The 21,884-nt window shown below is 48.4% G+C and overlaps 1 protein-coding gene across 1 annotated transcript in view; it reads left to right on the forward strand.

Annotated features, from left to right (window-relative positions):
- The first annotated feature begins 10,926 nt into the window (after positions 1 to 10,926).
- Positions 10,927 to 21,884, forward strand: part of LOC144691507 (uncharacterized) — a 38,027-nt gene continuing 27,069 nt past the window's right edge. The window contains exon 1 of the mRNA XM_078559650.1: positions 10,927 to 11,046. Within this exon, the coding sequence (XP_078415776.1) occupies positions 11,004 to 11,046 (43 nt within the window). The 5' untranslated portion in view covers positions 10,927 to 11,003. The remainder of the gene's footprint in view (positions 11,047 to 21,884) is intronic.

Below are 21,884 nucleotides of genomic sequence, written 5' to 3' on the forward strand. Positions count from 1 at the left end.
GGTACAGTACTGGTCACTTTATTTAAGGAAGAACTGTAAATGCATTGGAAGCCGTTCAGAGAAGGTTTACCAGACTAATACCAGGAATGGGTGTGCTGTCTTATGAGAAAAAGGTTGGACAGACTAGGCTTGTATCCACTGGAGTTTAGAAGAGTAAGGGGTGGCTTGATTGAAACATTTAAGATCCTGAGGGGTCTTGACAGGGTGGATGTGGAGAGGAAGTTTTCTCTTGTAGAAGGATCTAGAACTAGGGGCCACTGTTTAAAGATAAGGAATTGCCCATTTAAAACAGAGATAAGATGAAATTGTTTCACTCAGAGGGTCATGAGTCTTTGGAACTCTTTTCCTGAAAAGTTGGTGGAAGCAGGGTCTTTGAATATTTTTAAGGCAGAGTGGATAGATTCTTGGTAAGCAAGAGGGTGGTAGGTGGGATGCAGATTTTGGATGACCATCAGATCAACCATGACCTTATTAAATGTTGGAGCAGGCTTGAGCAGCTGAATGGCCTAATCCTGCTACTTGTTCATATGTACATTGCTGTGGGTCTGGAGTCACATGTAGGCCAGACTGGGTAAGGGGGGCAAGTTTCCTTCCCTAAAAGGGATTTGTGAACCAGATGGATTTTTATGACAATCTACAATGGTTTCATGGTCATTATTAGACTTTTAATTCCAGATTTCTAGTGAATTCAAATTTTGCCATTTGCATTGGTGGGATTTGAACCAGGATCCCCAAAGCATTACCCTGGGTCTCTGGATTACTAGTATAGTGACAATGCTACTTTGGCACCGCTGCTGCTGCTGCTGCTTGTCGATACTCCTACCAAGAGATCTGCTATCATGGCATGTCATGCTCACCTGTCTTGCACCATCCTCCCACATTCACTGCAGCTCATCTGCAACCACTTTGTGACGTCCGTCATCCAATTACGCCTAGGTCAACACCTCTTTTTGCTGCCCTCCACTTTGTCCTCCAGAAGAGATCTCTAGTTTTTAGCTCTGATCAAATGGCCAAAGTACTGATGATTTAATTTCTGGATGTCATTTTATTTACGAAGCATAGAATATATAGGCTGAGGATCCGCTTTCTTGACATGATGAAGCAACAGTGTCTCAAGAGGAAAACAAAAACAGAATTACCTGGAAAAACTCAGCAGGTCTGGCAGCATCGGCGGAGAAGAAATCAGTTAACGTTTCGAGCCTTCATGGCCCTTCGGCAGAACTGAAGAGGCTCAGGCTTTGATGGCAGTTGCTTGCTGACATCTTGACCCTCCCGCAACAAGGCATCCTTTCCAATGGGCCAGGTGAACATGCATTGCTAGCGGCTTTTAAAGGTCACCACAGCACCAAAGGACTTCATCGCTGGCTCCTTCCAGGGATCTACGGGTGACATCTACAGGATTTCACAAACCGCTGCACACAACTACACATCTCCCAGGTTTGCAAGGGCTGTCACATGTGTTCACGTAGCTCCTGATGAGGATAGACAGAACCAGAGAGCTTTCAGATTTGTTGCAGTATCTGGATTCTCACAGATACAGGGAGTAATAGACTACACACACGTAGTAATCAAGGTGGCCTCAAATCAATAACAATATGGTAATTATATTAGGGGATTTCAACTTTTCCAACATTAATTGGGAAGACATAGTGTTAAAGGCTTGGATGGAGTGGATTTCTTGAAATGTGTACAGGATAACTTTTTAGGTCAATGTGTAAAGGGTCCAACAAGGGACGGCGCAGTGCTGAACCTAATTCTGGGGAATGAAGCCGGACAGGTTGCTGAGGTGGTGGCGGGGGAGCATTTTAGTGATAGCAACCACAACATGGTACAATTTAAGCTTGTTATGGACAAAGAAATAGACAAGTTGCAAAAAAAGTTTTGGATTGGGGGAGAGCGGATTTTAGTAAAATAAGGCAAGATCTGGCCAAGGTAGACTGGGAACAGTTACTTGTGGGGGAATCTCCAGAAGAGCAGTGGGGGGTGTTCAAAAAGGAAATAGGGAGGGTACAGGCTCAACATGTTCCCTCTAGGGTGATAGGAAGGAATAACAAGCCCAGAGAACCATGGATGACCAGAGATAATCGGGATACGATAAGAAGGAAAAGAGAGGCTTTTAGCAGGTACAAGGGGAGCAAATCAGCGGAGGCATTAGTGGAGTACAGACCTTGCAGGGTGGAGCTTAAGAAAGCAATTAGGAGAGAAAAGAGGGGATATGAGAAAGCTCTGGCTGGTAAAAGTAGGGAAAATCCCAAGATATTCTATAAGTATGTCAATGGGAAGAGGATAACCAGGGAAAGAGTAGGGCCCAAAGGAGCAATCTATGGGTGGAGCCAGAGGACTTCGGTAGGGTGTTGAACGAATACTTCACATCCGTCTTCACCCAAGAGAATGAGGATGAAGGTATGGAACTCGTGGAGAGGGACTGCGAGGTTCTTGAGCAAATTGATATAGGGAGTGACAAGGTATTGGAGGTGTTGGCAGGCTTAAAAGTGGACAAATCTCCAGGTCCAGATGATTTGTGTCCTAGACTGCTGAGGGAGGCAAGGGAGGAGATCGCAGGGGCTCTGACCCAAATTTTTAATTCCTCTCTGGCCACGGCGGAGGTGCCAGAGGACTGGAGAACGGTTCCGCTATTTAAGAAGGGTTGTAGAGATAAGCCAGGGAACTACAGACCAGTGAGTCTCACATCAGTGGTAGAAAAAATATTGGAGAAAATTCTGAAGGAGAGAATCTATCTCCACTTGGAGAGGCAAGGTTTGATCAGGGATAGTCAGCATGGCTTTGTCAGAGGGAGGTCATGCCTAACAAATTTGATTGAATTTTTTGAGGATGTGACCAGGTGTGTAGATGAGGGTCGTGCAGTTGATGTAGTTTATATGGATTTCAGCAAAGCCTTTGACAATGTCCCCCATGGAAGACTTATAAAGAAGGCAAATGCACATGGGATACAGGATAATTTGATAAGGTGGATTCAAAATTGGTTTAGTTGTAGTAGACAGAGGGTGATGACAGAAGGCTGCTTTAGTGACTGGAAGCCCATGTCCAGTAGCATACCATAGGGATCTGTGCTGGGTCCCCTATTATTCGTCATTTATATAAACAACATAGATGACTATGTGGGGAGTAGGATTAGTAAGTTTGCGGATGACACAAAGATTGGCCGGGTGGTTAACAATGAGGTTGTGTGTCTTGGGCTACAGGAAGATATAGACGGGATGGCCAAATGGGCAGATAAGTGGCAGATGGAATTTAACCCTGAAAAGTGTGAGGTGATACACTTTGGAAGGAGTAATTTGACAAGGAAGTATTCAATGAATGGCATGACACTAGGAAGTTCTGAGGAACAAAGGGACCTTGGCGTGTGTGTCCATAGATCTCTGAAGGCAGAGAGGCATGTTAGTGGGGTGGTGAAAAAGGCATTTGGGGCACTTGCCTTTATCGATCGAGGCATAGATTACAAAAGTAGGGAGGTCATGTTGGAGTTGTATAGAACCTTGGTGAGGCCACAGCTGGAGTTGTGTGTGCAGTTCTGGTCATCACATTATAGGAAGGATGTTATTGCACTGGACAGGGTGCAGAGGAGATTCACCAGGATGTTGCCTGGGATGAAACATTTAAGTTATGAAGAGAGGTTGGATAGACTTGAGTTGTTTTCGTTGGAGCAGAGAAAACTGAGGGGCAACCTGATCGAGGTGTACAAGATTATGAGGGGCATGGACAGGGTGGATAGGGAGCAGCTGTTCCCCTTAGTTGAATGATCAGTCACGAGGGGACACAAGGTCAAGGTGAGGGGCAGGAGGCTTAGGGGGGATGTGAGGAAAAACTTATTTACCCAGAGAGTGGAATGCGCTGCCTGGGAGGGTGATGGAGGCGGGTTGCCTCACATCCTTTAAAAAGTACCTGGATGAGCACTTGGCACGTCATAACATTCAAGGCTATGGGCCAAGTGCTGGTAAATGGGGATTCTCCCCAATTGCTCTCACCTGTGGCTTGTTTGCTGCTCCAGTTGTAGCCTGAGAGCAGGGAGAGTAGGGTGCTGGTGTGGACTGCTCCTGCTGCTGAATACTACTGCTGACTGCTGGATTATTCCTACTCTTCTGACTGCCTGCCTGCTTCAAGAGGCCTGCTTTTTTTTTCATCATCCTTCATCATCCTCCATTGACTGGGGACTTGTAGCCAGAAAGGCCTTCTGTGAGGCCTGCAGAGGGAAGGAGAGAAGAAGAGCTGCTGCTGCTGTTTGCTGTTGCTACAGGACAGGGAGGCCAGGACTGAGTTTGAAACATCTTAGGTGGGCATCTGGACTTGCATTTGTTCAAGTGGGGGCTGAACAAGAACTGTGTTTTGTGGGGGAAGGGCAGAAATCTTCCCTAGAGACTTGGGGGAGAAAAAGGGTGTATTTGTGCGACTGTGTGTAAAATTTTGCCACCCTCTCTCCCCACTATTCCATCACTGCTCGTCAGGCCTAAGCCCAGGTAGCTGGTGCTGCCTGGTGAAGAGGGTCAGGCCTCACTCCTGTGTTCCAGGCAATACCGGCTGCCTGGTGAAGACGTCACCCTCCCCCTACCGGAAGATCATCAAAGCCCCCACCCATCATCCATTTCCCATCAAGGCACCCACCTACATCTTTCCCTTTCTCTCCTGTGCCTCCCTGTCCTCTACACCTATCCCTCCTCTCCTCTAACATCTGGGGGGAGATTAATCCACCTTTCTCCCCCTCTCCCTCAGGGAGGAGATTAGATAAATAATATTAAAAACCATATTTCTTGAGTTGGGTGTGGCTCAGCCCCTATGGCAACTACAACAGGGTCACCTATAGCCGGACCTTCCCGGACAGATGTGGAGGCGGTGCTGTCACCGGTGGCGGGGCCCCCCAGAAAAACCTATGCGGGGGCAGCTGCTTCTGTGGCTCCTGCAGCCCCGTCACCTTTCCGCCTCCTCACCCACCTTTGTAAACTGGGGGAGGTCAGGTCGGGGATAGCACTGATCCCGCTCGGCCTCAAGGACGCAGCCCTCCGCCACATGTACTCCTTCCGGCGCCAGGTATTCATCCGCCTGGCCTGGGAGGAGTGCCTGGAGGGGGCCTTTTCCATTGATTTTGAGGGGGCCACCTACCGGGTTTTTTGGATCGCGGATGGCATGCGGTGCCATGCTTGTAAGGAGGCGGGGCATGTGCGGAAGAACTGCCCCGCCTCCAAGGCTGGCACCGCTGCTCCTTCCCCCGCCACTACTCCATCTCCCTCCCCGCAAGGAGGCGTCGCCGGCAGCCACCGCTATCTTGGTTGCCGGTGAGGCGGGGGGACAGCCATCGCGCCATAAGAAGGCGCGGAGGAAGACCCGCAAACTGGGGGCGGCCCCCGAGACTCCCCAGACCCCCCCAATCCACCCAGGACCACCAACCCCCTGAAGACACCGGCTTGGGGGAAATACAAACATCCGGCCCCGGCGTCGTCTTCGCGTGTGCTCCCGGGCCCATGTGCGCCTCGTCGCCATGTGCTGGGCCCGGCGTCATCCCTGCGTGGGTTCCCGGGGCCGGCGAAGGCGAGACTCGTGACCCCGAGCCGGTAGAACAACCCAAACCCCAGAGGGTGGGGCATCCGGAAGGGCTGGACGAGGTGGAGGGGGCCTCGCAAATGGAGGTCTCCCCAGCCCCCAGCCTGCCCCGGAAGAGACGTCAATCCCTCGGAGGAGGATGACACCCCGGCTGAAGAGGTTGGGTGTGTCCCCTCCCCCGGTGAAGAGGTGGTGGCATCTCCGCCCTGTGACTCCTCGCTCTGCCCTCTGGGGGAACCCCAAACCCCCGTAACCCCTGTCCCTACTGTCTCCCCCATCACCTTGCTGCAGTCCCCTGAGCAGGGCCCCTTGGGGGTCGCTGAGGGTACCTCCCTTGAGGAGGTGCCCCACACAGACCCACTTAATACCCCCGAGATTTCATCTGGCCCATCGGTGGACTGCAGCACCCCATTTTTAGCCCCTACAACCAGGTCATCGGGTGGCGGTGTCGAAGAAGGCCTTCCTGCTCCCTCCCAACCTTTAGCGCCGGGCATCCTTGTTTTAGGCCAGGAGCTCCTTTTGAGCTCGCCGGATGATCCTGGGGGGGGAGCGGGTATCTGAGATGCTGCCACCCTTTGACCCAAAACCCACAGCAGAGACCAGAGAGGACCCCTCTGGCCTTGATCCTGGGGGTGGGATCGAGGTGGAGCCGACTGGCAGCTCCGAACTAGCCCCATGCTCAATACGGGGGAGGGGTTGGAAGCTGGAGGTGACGACCTGGAGGAGGATGGAGTTTCAGTGGTGAGCACCGGGAACGACTTAAAGTCATTGCCAGGTGAGGTGGTGGATCCCCTGGTGCCCCCCGCTGACTCTCCCCTCATCCCCTGCACGGGAACTCCAGGACTTTCTAGCGAATCATCGCGGTTATCGAGACAGTGTCCAGTTGGCCATGGACCGGTGGTATTCTTTTCCGCTGGTGTTCTGGTCCACTCGTGAGGCCCTCAAGGTCCCCGAGCTGGACAGGAATGCTCGGCGGAGGGTCCATACGTTTCTCGCTGGGCTCCTGAAGGAGAGGAAGACTTTAAAAAAAAAAATCCTCTCCTTCTTTTAATTCCGGTGAAGGTTGCACATACTTCTGACAATGAAGACAACCATAGCCAGCCTCAACATCCACTGCAGCAGGGACGCACAGCACAGGTTCCAGAATTTCTCAGTCCACCGGAATGGGAAGTATACGGTGTGCTTCCTGCAGGAAACCCATACCGTTCCAGGAGACAAAGCTACGTGGCTCCTGATGTGGCGAGGGGGGGGGTCTACATGAGTCACCTAGCCTCCAATTCTGGCGGGGTGGCTATTTTGTGGGCCCCACATTTTCAGCCGGAGATCTTGGGGGTCAAGGAGCCGGTGCCAGGCCGGTTGCTGCACCTCACTGTGCGCCTGGGGGGCGCGGCGCTTCACTGTGTGAATGTGTACGCTCCCCTGGGCTCACAACAGCAAGCGAGATTCTTTGAGGAAGTGTCCACTCATCTCAGCTCCATCGACACGGGCGAGGGCATCGTCCTCGGGGGGGATTTCAACTATACCCTTGAGGCCCGGGACCGTCACGATGCCCAGCACCGCTCGCTAGGTGTGAGTAAGTTGAGGGACCTGGTCGGGTCCTTCGACTTGGTGGACGTCTGGCGACATCTCCATCCTGACTCCAGCGTTTTCACTTTTGTGTTACCTGGAGTCGGAGCGTCCAGACTCGACCACCTTTACATTTCCAAGGCGTACGTGTCCTGCATTCCATCGGCTTCTGTGCAGCAGGTGCCGTGCACGGACCACCGTCTGGTGTGGGTGGAACTCGTTGCGTTCTGCGCTTGGACGGGGTCTGCGTACTGGCCCTTTAACAACCTGCTGCTGGAGGACGAGCGGTTCCTGGACTCGTTCCATCGTTTCTGGGCCGGCTGGAGAAGGAAGCGGGGAGAGCGGGCAAGAATCACGTCCGCATTTTCTGTCAGGAGTACGCGAGGGGATCGACAAAGAGGCGGAAATCCAGGGTCGAGAAGTTGGAGAAGGAGGTGTTGGATCTGGAGACACGTCTCCGTCAGCCCGATGCGGACCCGGCCCTGTGGCTGGTGTACGATGAGGAGAAGGGCGCGCTGCGGGACCTGCAAATAGTCGGGTCCCTTGGTGCGTACGTGAGGTCGCGGATCCAGTTCCTCCGGGACCTGGACCGTGGCTCCCTCTTCTTCCACTTGCTGGGAAAAAGGCACGGGATCCATCAGCAGCTCCTTACGCTGCTGGCCGACGACGGATCCTTTGTCTCAGATCCGGAGGGCATCAGGGCCATTGACAAAACCTACTACACTGCCCTGTTCTCTCCAGATCCACCCAGCGAGGATGCTCGCAGAGTTTTGTGGGAGGATCTGCCGCAGGTCGGCCCGGAGGGCGCCAGAAAGCTTGACTCCCCTATAAGTCTGGGGGAGATAACCGGCACCCTCGACAGCCTCTCTCTCCAGGGGCAAGACCCTGGGGCTCAACGGGCTGACCGTGGAGTTCTTCAGGTCGTTCTGGGACGTCCTGGGGAACAACTACACGGGGGTCCTGAGGGAGACTATTGCAACCTCAGCATGGATTATAAAATCTTTGCCAGAGCCATGTCTTCTCGGCTTGGCACCATGCTGGACCATATGATCCACCCTGACCAGTCCTATACTGTCCTGGACCGAAACATATTTGATAACATCCATCTGGTCCGGGACATTATTCATTATTCCCAGAGGGCTGGTCTGTTGAACACCTTCCTGTCTCTTGATCAGGAGAAGGTGTTCGACAGGGTGGATCACGAATATTTATTCGAACTCTGCGAGAATTTGGGTTCGGGACGCATTTTCTCGCCCAGATCTGACTTCTGTACACCGCCACGGAGTGTCTAGTGAAGGTTAACGGGTCCCTGATGGCGCCCCTTCGCTTTGGGAGAGGGGTACGTCAGGGCTGCCCCCTGTCAGGCCAGTTGTATTCTATTTGCGTGGAGCCTTTCCTGCGCCTCTTGTAGAGGAGGTTGTCGGGATTGGTTCTGCGCGGGCCGGGCATCGGGATGGTCCTCTCGACTTACGCCGATGACGTGCTCCTCATGTTCACCAACCTGGCTGACCTGCGGAGGATGCACGAGTGCCAGGAGGTCTACTCTGCCGCGTCTTCCACGATCAACTGGGGTAAATGTTCTGGACTCTTGGTCGGTCCGTGGATCCCCTACCTGAGGAGCTCAGGCCTTTCACCTGGAGCAGGACCAGCCTCCTCTATCTGGGGGTCCATCTCTGCCCTGCTGAGGAATCCTGGCCGGCGAATTGGCAGGAACTGGAGACGAAAGTCACCGCTCGCCTGCAGCGCTGGACAGGGCTTCTCCGAGTGCTGTCTTACCGGGGTTAAGTTCTGGTCATAAACCAGCTGATTGCCGCTATATTGTGGTACTGGCTGGTCACTTTGACCCCTTCCCCGGACTTTGTCATGAAAATCCAGAGAATGCTTGTCAACTTCTTTTGGGACAAAAGACTGTACTGGGTCACTGCTGAGGTTCTGAGTCTCCCACTTAGGGAGGGTGGTCAGGCGCTGGTGTGCCTTCACACCCAGGTGGTGACTTTCCGATTTTAGGCCCTGCAGCGATACCTTTACGTCGAGCCTCCTCCGAGATGGTGTGCGCTGGCGACGTATTTCTTCCGCCAGGTGCACGGCCTGAATTATGATGTGGAGCTCCTGTTTATAGAGCTGAGGGGCCTTCGTAGCTCCTTGCAGGTGTTGTCCGTCTTTTACCAGGACCTAATCAAAGTCTGGAACATGGTCGCCTTGTGACGCAGCTGTCCCCTGTCAGAAGTAGCAGCCATCATCACAGAGCCGCTGCTCAGGAATCCGCCCCTCTGTCCTTTTCAGTGGCTGGCGGAGAGGAGGGCTGTGGCTGCCGGGGTGACCAGGATCGGGGACGTGCTGGGTGGCGGAGGAGTGGGCTGGATGCTTCCTCAGGAGTTGGTGGGTTGCGCGTCTGTGGGCCTCCGGCTCGCGGCCGATGTAATTCGTGACCTTAGGATGGTTGTGCTCGGCCCCGATGTCATACTGGGTCTCAAGGTGGCTCAGGTCCGCGGTGGTCTTCCGGCTGAGCGTTCCCCTGTTCGGACGGAATTCCACATTGGCCTCAAGCCCCAAATCCTCCCTCGGGTGCTGGTGCCCCGCAACCTGAGCCGCCTCGTGGACATGCCCTCCGTATCCTTGAGCATGGCGTGGAGACGTTTCCTGTATGGACTGCTGCTGCACACCCGTCACTTCCTTGCCCTCGCCCGCCGCCCGGACACGCCCTGGCGTGCCTTGTTGCCGTCCGGCGGCAGAGGTCCCCGTTAGGGGGCCCTGTACGGAGGTGTCCTCCCGCTTTCCGTCGGGGACCTGGGGTGGAGGGTGTTGCATGCAGCAGTCCCCTTTAATCGTAGGATGTGTCGACTCCCAAGATACCTGCCCTTTTTGTGGTCTTGTGGAGTCCGTGGACCATGTTTATATAGGGTGTTGTAGACTGCACTCCCTTTTCAGTTACCTAAAAAACCTTTTATTACTGTTTTGTTTGCACTTCAGTCCCATGCTCCTGATCTACGGACACCTGGTGCGGAGGGGGGTCGGGAAGGAGGAGGACCTCCTCGTGAACCTGCTGCTGGGCCTGGCCAAGTTGGCCATTAACAGGTCCAGGCAGCGGGCGATCAAGGGGGTCGTCCTGCCCGACTGTTTGGCCCTCTTCCGCAGCTACGTTTGCGGCCGGGTGTCCTAGAGAGGGAGCACACGGTGTCTGCCGGCACCCTCGAAGCCTTCTGTGCCCCGTGGGCACCGGGGGGGGTGGGGGGGGGGGGTGCTTTATTGACCCCCTGAATCACATTTTGATTTGATGTTTGTAAGTTTCCTTTAAACTTTGTCTGGTTTTACAACTGACTTAACTTAGGAGCTGTGTTTAATTTATCCCTCATTTTGTTGATTTAGTTTAATTGTTTGACTCTGAAAGAGGTCAGGTGTTTCCCACGTGTTGGTGCAGACTCGATGGGCCTCTTCTGCACTGTGTGATTTTATGAAATTAACCAGAAGTCTCTGTATTAAAGGCAAGATTCAGCCGGCGCTGCTGCAGTGACCAGTTGTTTATTTCACTATTGGGGAGATGTTACTGAGAGGAGCAGAGGGCCTGGCTACTTGGAGCAGGAAGAGGAAGAGATGACTCACGGACCCGGGCAGCCCAATTGGTGTCTATGGGTGGATTTCCTGGAAGGTGAAAACTGCAGTTGTGTGTCAAAAGCGTGGACTCCAGTGGTAGAAATACACAACAATTAATGCTGGGAGCTACACCCTACCTTTTTCACAATATCCGTCACTGTTTGTTTCTTTTTGGTTTCGCTTTCTCAGTCGATCCTGCGGTTTTTCCTTATTGGTTTGGGTGTTGGCTCCACTATCCGAGCCCCGGACTATCGGTGAAACTGTGACCGAGTCCCTTTTCTGTGGCGTGGACGATGAGGTCGGTCAGTGTTGCCGCCGCCTTCCTCCTCACTTTCGGTAAGTTGGTGCAATCGAGAAATGTCCCTCTCCAGGCTCCGGGCTGGGCTTAGAAAACCTGCTGTCTAAAGAACCGAGGCTGGAGCTTGTCCAGAGCGGATTTAACCGGGTCCAGGTGAGCCTGGTCTGCCCAGTTTCTTTCTGGCTTTGGTAAAACATCCAATGGCTTCATACCCAGTTATGTTTGTGGGTTTATCGCTTGCTCAAAGCGCAATGATATCAATAGACATTTTAGTCGCTCGGAAATTATTTAAAGCTCTTTGTGCCACTATTCCAGATCTTTCTCTCTCCCATTTGGGCTCCTCAGCTGCTCCTGCCCTAGCTCGACATTGCAGTCAGTGCTGGCTTGGGTGGCGGAGGCCCTTATTCTGACTACAAAACCATCCCTTTTGTCGGATAACATAAGCCTTTTAATATAAAAGCAAAATACTGTGGATTCTGGAAATCTGAAACAAAAAGCAGAAAATGCTGGAAAATCTCCGCAGGTCTGGCAGCATCTGTGGGGAGAGAAGCAAAGTTAACATTTTGAGTAGGTGTGACCCTTCAGAGCATAAACTTTTTACTGTCCAGGCTTCAGTAGCTTTAGTTACTGTCTGTACATAACACCAATTTGAAAATATTTTTGACATCCTTAGTTTGAAAACTGATTAACAACAGTAAATTAAGTAAGGGGATCTCTATTAACAAAGCAAAGCTAATTTTCTTCCTCTGTGATCAACTGTTTTATGGAACTATTTTGTTAATTACTTAATGACCTTAAACGGGCAGCATGACAATCCAGTGGAATATGTACAAATGTTCCAGGAAGTATCTTGTTTAATTTCTTTCCCATTAATGCTACAAGGACTGAAATAGAATATTTAAAACCTGTACCAATGAAAAGATATCCATTCATTTCTATCATCTGATAAGCAACAAAAAAATGTTAAATAATTTTGCCAGTGAGCAATGCCACAGAAACCAAACTAGTAGAGAGAGTATGTTGGGTTTGTGTGAATAGCGATAATTTAGTTTGGTCCAAAATAAAAACACAATTCTGAAAATATTCAGTAGGTCAGGCAAGTAATTTGATTTCGCATGTGACATAAGAACAAGATGTTTGGAGACTGTAGGAGTCAGACCTTCTGAAGCACTTTTGGGCTACCTAATATAAGGAGGGACACCAATGAATCGCAGAGGAGAAAAACACAGCGTATAAAATACTTTCAGTTTGACATTTGAAGGACAGTCACAAAGAGGTGGTCTGAAAGCAACCCAGACTATCGAGTTGTAAAAAAAAATAGTACTTGGACAGATTAATGGCTAATGATGTTGGCTCAGGGTTAAGCATTGGCTTGAACACTGGGACAACTCCTCTGCTCTTCAAAATATTGGTGCGGGTTTTTTTTGTCCACCCTAGAGGGTAGCTGAGGCCTCTCAGTTTAATGTCTCAACTGAGAGACTGACTCAGTGTCAGACTAGATTTTTTCCCATTCATTCATGGCGTGTGGGCATTGTTTATTACTAATTCCTTAGTGCCCTAGAGAAGGTGGTAGAGAGCCACCTTGCATCGCTGCAGTCCATATGGTGTAGGTACACTCAAGGTTCTGTTAGGGAGGGCCTTTGAGAATTTTGGCCCAGTGACAATGAAGGGACATTGATGGGACTTGCAGGGGAACTTGTGGGTGGTGGTGATCTCTTCTGTCCTTCTAGGTGGTTTTCGGACATAGGTGTTGAAGTTGTTTTTAATTCATTCATGGAATGTGGATGTTGCTGACTAAACCAGTATTTATTGCCCATTCCTAATTGCCCTTGAGCTGCCTTCTTGAACAGCTGCAGTCCACGTGGTGTTAAGGAGTGACTTTCAGGATGTTGACCCAGTGAAAGAACAACGATATATTTCCAAGTCAGGATAACGAATGGCTTGGAGGAGAAGTTCTAAGTGGTGGTGATCCCATGTGTCTGCTGCCTGTGTCGTTTTAGTGGTTGTGGGTTTGGAAGGTGCTGTCTAAGGAGCCTAGGTGAGTTCCTGCTGTGCACCTTTGTAAATGGTACACACTGCTGCTACTGTGCGTCGGTGGTGGAGGGAATGAATGTTTATGGATGGGGTGCCATTCAAGCAGACTGCTTTGTCCTGGATGGTGTCAAGCTTCTTGAGTGTTATTGGAGCTGCACTCATCCAAGCAAGTGGAGAGTATTCCATCACACTCCTGACTTACACCTTGTAGTTGATGGACATGTTTTGCAGAGCCAGGAGGTGAGTTATCGCCACAGGATTCCTAGCCTCTGACCTGCTCTTGTAGCCTCTGTGTTTCTATGGCTAGCCCAGTTTAGTTTCTGGTCAATGGTAACCCCCAGATAGTGGGGGATTCAGCAGTGGTAATGCCATTGAATGTTAGGGGGAGATGGTTAGATTCTTTGTGGAGACGGTCATTGCCTGACACCTGTGCAGCATGAATGTTACTTGCCGCATGTCAGCCCAAGCCTGGATATTGTCCAAGTCTTGATGCATTTGGACATGGACTGCTTCAGTATCTGAGCAGTTGTGAATGGTGCTGAACATTGTGCAATCATCAACGAACATCCCCAATTTTGACTTTCTGATCTAAAGAAGATCATTGATGAAGCAGCTGAAAATGGTTGGGCCTAGGATACTACCCTGAGGAACTCCGACAGTGATGTCCTGGAACTGGGATGATTGACCTCCGACAACCACAACCACCTTCTTTTCTGCTAGGTATGACTCCATGTAGCCTTAGCAAGTTACAGTGCAGCTTGTAAGTGGTACACATTGCTGCCACTGTGCAATGATGATGGAGGCAGTGAATGCTTAAGGTGGTAGATGGGGTGAAAATCCAGTGGGATGCTGGATGATGTTGAGTTTGAGTGTTCCTGGAGCTGTACTCATCCAGGTGAGTGGAGAATATGCCATCACACTCCTGATTTGTGCCTTGTAGATGGTGGACAGGCTTTGGGGAGTCAGGAGATAAGTTACTTGCCACAGGATTCCTAGCCTCTGATCTGCTCTTATAGCCACAATATTTATATAACTAGTTCAGTTTCTTGTGAGTGGTAATCTCCAGGATGTTGATTGGAGATTCTGTGATGGTAATGTATTGAATGTTAAAGGGAGATGGTTAGATTCTCTCTTATTGGAGATAGTCATTGCTTGGCACTTGTGTGGCATGAATATTACTTACCACTTATACCAAGCCTGAATTTTTTCCAGGCCTTGCTGCAAGCAGGCCAGATATCTTCATCTGAAAAGTTGTGAATAGTACTGAACTCTGTGCAATCATCAGCAAACTTCCTCACTTCTGACCTTATGATTGAGAGAAGGTCATTGATGAAGAGCTGAAGATGGTTGGGTATAGGATACTACCCTGAGGAACTCCTGCAGCAATGTCCTGAAGCTGAGATGATTGGCCTCCAACAAACACTAGTAAACAGATCACCAAGCCAGATGGAGAAGTATGAAACTAGATGTTTCATACGGATTAGGAGTAGGCCACTCGGCCCCTCAATCTTGCTCTGTCATACATTCAGATCAGCCATGATCTTATTGAAACCTCAAACCCACATTCCTGTCTACCCCCGATAACCTTTCAACCCCTTGTTGATCAAGAATCTATCCAGCTCTGCCCTAAAAATATTCAAAGACTCTGCTTCCACCGCCTTTTGAGGAAGAGAGTTCCGAAGACTCTCAACCCTCTGATAGATGAGAAGAATTTTTTCTGTCTTAAATGGGTGACCCCTTATTTTTAAACAGTGACCCCTAGTCCTAGATTCCCCCACAAGAGGAAACATCCTCTTCACATCCACCCTGTCAAGACCCCTTGAAAAAGGTTTCAATTAAGTCACCTCTTACTCTTCTAAATTCCAGTGGATACAAGCCTAACCTGTCCAGCCTTTCCTCATAAGACAACTCGCCCATTTTTGGCTTTAGTCTAGTAAACCTTCTCTGAACTGCTTCTAACCCATTGACATCTTTCTTTAAATAAGGAGACCAATGGTCTACACAATACTCCAGATGTGATCTCACCAATGCCCTGTACAACTGAGGCATAACCTCCCCTACTTTTGTAATCAATTCCCCTCGCAATAAATGATAACATTCAATTAGCTTTCCTAATTACTTGCTGTACCTGCATACTAACTTTTTGTGATTCATGCACTAGGACACCCAGTTCCTCTGAATCTCAGAGCTCTTCAATCTCACCATTTAGATAATAAGCTTTTTTCATCTACCTGGCAAAATAAACAATTTCACTTTTGCCCACATAATTCTCCATTTGCCAGATCTTTGCCCACTCACTTAACCTATCTATGTCCCTTTGTAGCCTCCGTAAGTCCTCTTCACAGTTTACTTTCCTACCTTCCTACCTATCTTTATGTTGTCAGCAAATTTAGCAACCGTTCTTTCAGTCCCTCCATTCAAGTCACTTATTATAAAAATTTGAGGCCCCAACACTGATCCCTGTGGCACACCACTCGTTACATCCTGCCAACCAGAAAAAGACCCATTTATGGCAACTTTCCTGTTAGCTAGCCAATCTTCTATCCATGCCAATATGTTACCCCCTACACCATGAGCTTTTATTTTCTGCAATAACCTTTGTGGCACTTTATCAAATGCCTTCTGGAAATCGAAGTAAAGTTTCCCCTTTACTCATATCGCATGAGACTAATTTTCTTGATAGTTCATTTATTTACAGAATACAGCGTTACATATGTCTGCCTACTAACCCAGTGTCTCAGCAGTCTCTGCTCTAAGTACCTAATTAAACAATGCTTTTCTATTGTATATTTTAGCAATATAGTTAACATACCATTAACAACCACAACCTTCCTTTCTCCGAGATATGACTCTAGCCAGCGGTGAGTTTACCCCCAGTTCCCATTGACTTCAATTCTACCAACTGGCTGGATTAGATTTACCCTCCATTTTGTGGATGGGGTATAACTGGGAAATTCATTAGTTTATTTTATGAGTGTAACTTAGAAATTTTCCAGGTTGTTTGTTAGATCCCCAATGATGCAGCTAGTTCTGATGCACAGGCTTTAACACTGGCAAGTTGCCAGGATCCATAACTTTAGCTGTATCCAGTGCACTCAGTTGTTTCTTTATCACATGGAAGTGAATCGAATTTGCTGAAGACTGGCATCTGCGATGTTGTTTGCTGTGCACGCTTGGCCTGTTGCAGTGTGCAGTCCCTTTAAGATTGATGTGCAGCCATGCATGTGTGCGCCTTAAAGGAACATTGTTTGTGCGTGACTTGTTTGTTTCCTGCGCAGCACATTCCTGATTGCTGCATGGGCGTGCATTTGTGTAGCTTAAAGGAAACAATGTTGGGGGCCTCAGCCAAGAGGTCAAGTTAGATCATCCACAAAGCACTGCTGGCAAAGTTGGTTACTGACATTTCAGCGTTGTCCTCCTCACTGGTGCGCTGGGCCCTGTGATCATTGAGGATGGGGATGATTGTGGAACCACCTCTTCCCCTTCTTTAATTAGCCACAACCATTTACGATTGGATGTGGTGGAACAGCAGAACTTTGATCTAATCTGTTGATTGGGATTGCTTAGTTCTGTCTACAGCATGCTGCTTCTGCTGTTTAGCATACATATTGTCCTTGGTAGCTTCTTCAGATTGGATCTTGTTTTTAGGTATGCCTGGTGTGCCTGGCATGCTCTCTCCTGCACTCTATTGGACTTGGGTTGATCCCCTGCCTTGATGGTAATGGTAGAGTGTGGGATATGCCAGGCCATAATATTACAGTTTGTGTTTGAATACAATTCTACTGATGGCCCACATCACCTAATGGATGCCTAGTTTTGAGCTGCTGCATTTGTTCTGAATCTATCTCATTAGCATGGTGCCACACAAAATGATGGAGTGTCTCCTGAGTGTGAAGACAGAACTTTATCTCCACAATGGCTGTGTGATTGTCACTCCTAGCAGTACTGTCATAAACAGATGCATCAAGGTAGCTGGGGTGGGTGAGGTCAAGTAGGCTTTTGCCTTGTCTTGTTTCTCTCACCACAGGCCCAGTCTGGCAGATATATCCTCCAGGGCTCAGTGAATAGTGGTGCTACTGAATCACTGTTGGTGATTTGCATTGAAGTCCCCCACCCAGAATAGGTTCTGTGCTCTTGCTACCCTCAGTGCTTCTTCCAACTGATATTCAGCATGGAGTACTGATTCATTGAGTTGAGGTAGGGTAATCAGCAGCATGTTTCCTTGCCCATGTTTGACCTGATGCAATGAGACTTTGAGACTTCATGGGATCCGGAGCCAATGTTGAGAACTCTCAGGGCAGCTCCCTCAGACTGTATACCATTGTGTACCACCCACAGCTTTTCTATCCTACCAATGGGATGGGATATACCCAGGGAATGTGATAGGGGTATCTAGGAATTTGGCTGTAAGGTATGATTCAGTGAAAATGACTGTCAGGCTGTTGCTTGGCTAGTATGTGGGACAGCTCTCCCAAATTGGCACAAGTCCCCAGGTGTTAGTGAGGATAACTTTGCAGGGGTGGCTGGTTAGGGTGTGCCTTTGTCATGTCTGGTGGAGGACTAAGCTGTGTGCCCAGTTCAATTCTTCTAACTTTTCTTTAGCAGTTTGATACAACTAAGTGGCTTCTAGGCAATATCTGAGGGTAGTTAAATATCAACCACATTTCTGTGGATCAGAGTCACATGTAGGCCAGACAGGATGAGGATGGTAGATTTCCTTCCCTAAAGGACGTCGGAAAACCAGATGGGTTTTTATGACCATCAGTTATGAGGCCACTATTACTGAGACTAACATTGTATTCAGGATTTATTCAATTTAAATTCTGCAGGTGGGATTTGAACTCCTAACTCCAGACCATCACTCCAGGTCTCTAGATTATTAGTCCAGTAACATTCCTGAAGCCCGACTGTTCCCTCTTGCCTTCACCCTTCCACCCAACAACAGGTGTGAAGAACTTACGGACCTTTTCTTCCAGGACAAGATAGCCCTCTTGATTGGCACTCTATCCACCACCTTAAACATTCATTCCCTCCGCCACCGACACACAGGAGCAGCAGTGTGTACCATCTACAAGATGCACTACAGCAACTCACCAATGCTCCTTCAACAGCACCTCCCAAACCCGCAACCTCTACCATCTAGAAGGACAAGGGCAGCAGATACATGGGAAGACCACTACCTACAGGTTCCCCTCTAAGCCACACACCATCCTGACTGGGAACTATATCGCCGTTCCTTCACTGTTGCTGGGTCAAAATCCTGGAACATCCATCCTAACAGCACTGTGGGTCACTGAGTGATAACATCCAGAAAGGAGAACATTAGAGTAGCAGAGCCTGGTGGTGACAAAACTATATTTGAATATTTTAGAGAGACAGGGCAGTATTGCAAAGATCAAACTGAATGGTCATTGGGTGGGAGACAACATGGTATCTAAAGTTAAACCTTGGGATGAAGCAGGATGCCAATGTTCTGAACATTGTTTACTTGAATAATCTGTAAGTGTGGCTTCCAGCAATACCACTGGTCCTAGTTACAAGAAATGGATAATGCAATTTCTTTTCTAGCTTAGATTACAATTGGTCTCTGCTTCAATTTGTTTTGGAGGATTCTTAGTTTTGGTTGCTCTCCAGTGTGCACATGGCTGGGATCAGTGTTGGCTCTCATTCTAACTGTTTCCACTCCCACCATCCAGATGTATAGTTTCTGTTCTGAATGCATGTGCATCATGCTACTAAGTCCCCAGGGGAGTTTTTGGGGAAATTTCATACCACAAAATTATAGTCACTAGTGTGAAGGTGCTGGGCCTGTTACTCATGCACTAATTTAATTTGGTGGCATGCAAAAAAATGCCCTTTGAATAAAATGGTTTTTTCCACTGCTTTGAAAGCGTGAGGCAAGCAAACATCTTTTAATACACTACTGAGCATGTTGTATGTGGAGGAGGCAAAATTCAAGCTGTCACAGGTTGTATTTTGGGAGCACTTGGCCTACCATGATGTATTTGAGACCTGGAACAGAACTCCAGTTCTCTGGGTCGTAAGTAGTGCAGAAGTTCTGGAACAGAAGAAATAGGAGCTGATTGAACTCCTCTGCCATTCAATACAATCATGGCTGACCTTGGACTTCAACTCCACTTTCCCATATCCCCATATCCCTTGATTCCTGTCAAGACCAAAAATCTGTCCATCCCAGCCTTGAATGTATTCAGCAATGGAGCACCTACAACCCTCTGGGGCAGAGAATTCCAAAGATTCACAATCCTTTGAATGAAGAAATTTCTCCTCTAAGTCCTAAATGATTGGCCCCTTATTCGGAGACTGCGCTTCCACGTTTTAGATTCCCCAACTAGCGGAAACAATCTCTGTTTCTACCCTGTCAAGCCTCTTCAGAATCTCATGTTTAATGAGATCACTGCTCATCCTTCCAAAATCCAGAGAATATAGGCTCAGTTTACTCAGCCCCTCATCATAGGGCAACTCCTTCGTCCCAGGGACCAATTTAGTGAACATTTGCTGTACTCCCTCCAACGCAAGTACCCTTCCTTAAATATGGAGAACACAACTGCACGCAGTATTCCAAATGTGGTCCCACCAAAGCCATGTACAATTGTAGTACAACACCTTTAATCCTGTACCCCAATCCCCTTCTATTGTTTTAAACGCACTGGACTTCTGGTTGTAAATGGTATAATTTATTGGTTGGTGCTGACTTGCAGGCCCTTGGATTTCAGAGAGATCAACATTTGTGGGAAATTTATTGTATTTTGAAATTAAAACAAATTGAAGTTTATTACATATTACTGTCTTCCATTCTACTCAAGGAAAATGAACTCCAACCATTTGCCATTAATATCTGAAATTTTTCTATAACATCTCACTATTACCTTTGATTTTCTTATTTGTTACAAAACTTGATAAATGGAAGTTGTGTAAATGTTTTCAGAGTGTCCCTATTCCCAACGGGTTTTTGATTTACATGTCTGTGGGTTTAGTAAATAATTACGCCACCTGTATCACTGTCGGTTTTCTATTTCCTGTTAATCTAAAATCATCTTCACGATACCATCTGAGAGATTTTATTTTGAGTATTAGATCAGAGGCCAGAGGAGAATAAGTGATCATTTCCAAGTGTTTTTTACATTTTGAACAAAGCTGGAATAAAGATTTCTTCAGGTGTTGCAAGTCAGCTTTCTGACTGTCGTTTATAAACACACAAAGTAAAAAGCACTCCGCTTTGGAGGTGATATTTTTTCATTTGATTAAAATAGCATGTAATCGACAAAAAATCCTTCATCGTCATTCTTCTTAGAATTATTAACACCAAGATCTAGCTTCACATCTACCAAACCTACCAGTTCTGTAAATAATAGGAGCCTTGTGTAAAAAAAAAAAGATGCACATTTATATAGAATCTTTCACAACCCCTGGAACTCTTTACAGCAATTAGATAATAACCAGCTGATTTATTTTTGACATTGATTGATTGAGGGATAATTATTGACCAGGATAACGGGGAGAATTCCCCTTTGAGTTTGCAATGTATTCCACCTAACAATAGCAATCTTGCGCAGAGCAGCAGAGAAAAGATCCTTTCTGCTGGTGTCACTCATCTTCTGACCTCATTACAGCCTTGGTTCAAATATGGACAAAAGAGCTGAACTCCTGAGCTGAGGCGAGAGTGACTGCCCTTGACATCAAAGCATTTGACAGAGTGTGGCATCGAGGAGCCCTAGCAAAACTGGAGTCTATGGGAATCAGGGGGAAACCCCTCCACTGTTTGGATCATACCTAGCACGAAGGAAGATAGTTCTGGTTGTTGGGGGTCAATCATCTCAGCTCCAGGACATCACTGCAGGAGTTCCTCAGGGTAGTGTCCTCGGCCCAACCATCTTCAGCTGCTTCATCAATGACCATCTTTCCATTATAAGGTCAGAAGTGGGGATGTTCGCTGATGATTGCGCAATGTTCAACACGATTCGCAACTCCTCAGATACTGAAGCAATCCATGTCCAAATGCAGCAAGACCTGTACGGTATCCAGGCTTGCGCTGACAAGAGGCAAGTAACATTCACACCACACAAGTGCCAGGCAATGACCATCTCCAACAGATGAGAATCTAACCATCACCTCTTGACATTCAATGGCGTTACCATCACTGAATCCCCCACTATCAACATCCTGGGGGGTTACCATTGACCAGAAACTGAACTAGACTAGCCATATAAATACTGTGGCTACAAGAGCAGGTCAGAGGCTAGGAATACTGCAGCAAGTAACTCACCTGACTCCCCCAAAGCCTGTCCACCATCTACAAGGCACAAGTCAGGAGTGTGATGGAATACTCTCCACTTGCCTGGATGAATGCAGCTCCAACAACAGAAGAAGATCAACACCATCCAGGACAAAGCCTGCTTGATTCGCACCACATCCACAAACATTCGCTCCCTCCACCATCGATGCACACTAGCAGCAGTGTGTACCATCTACAACATGCACTGCAGAAACTCATCAAGGCTACTTAGGCAGCACCTTCCAGATCCACAACTGCTACCATCTAGAAGGGCAATGGAAGCAGATAGATGGGAACATCACTATCTGGAAGTTCCTCTCCAAGCCACTCACCATTCTGACTTGAAAATACATCGCCGTTCCTTCACTGTCGGTGTGTCAAAATCCTGGAACTCACTCCTTAACAACACTGTGGGTGTACCTACACCACATGGACTGCGGCGGTTCAAGAAGGCAGCTCACCACCACCTTCTCAAGGGCAATTAGGGATGGGCAATAAATGCTGGCCTAGCCAGTGATGCCCACATCCCATAAATGAATTTTAAAATAT

Source organism: Cetorhinus maximus, chromosome 16 (genome assembly GCF_964194155.1).
Source record: "Cetorhinus maximus chromosome 16, sCetMax3.hap1.1, whole genome shotgun sequence".
Classification (NCBI taxonomy): Eukaryota; Metazoa; Chordata; class Chondrichthyes; order Lamniformes; family Cetorhinidae; genus Cetorhinus; species Cetorhinus maximus.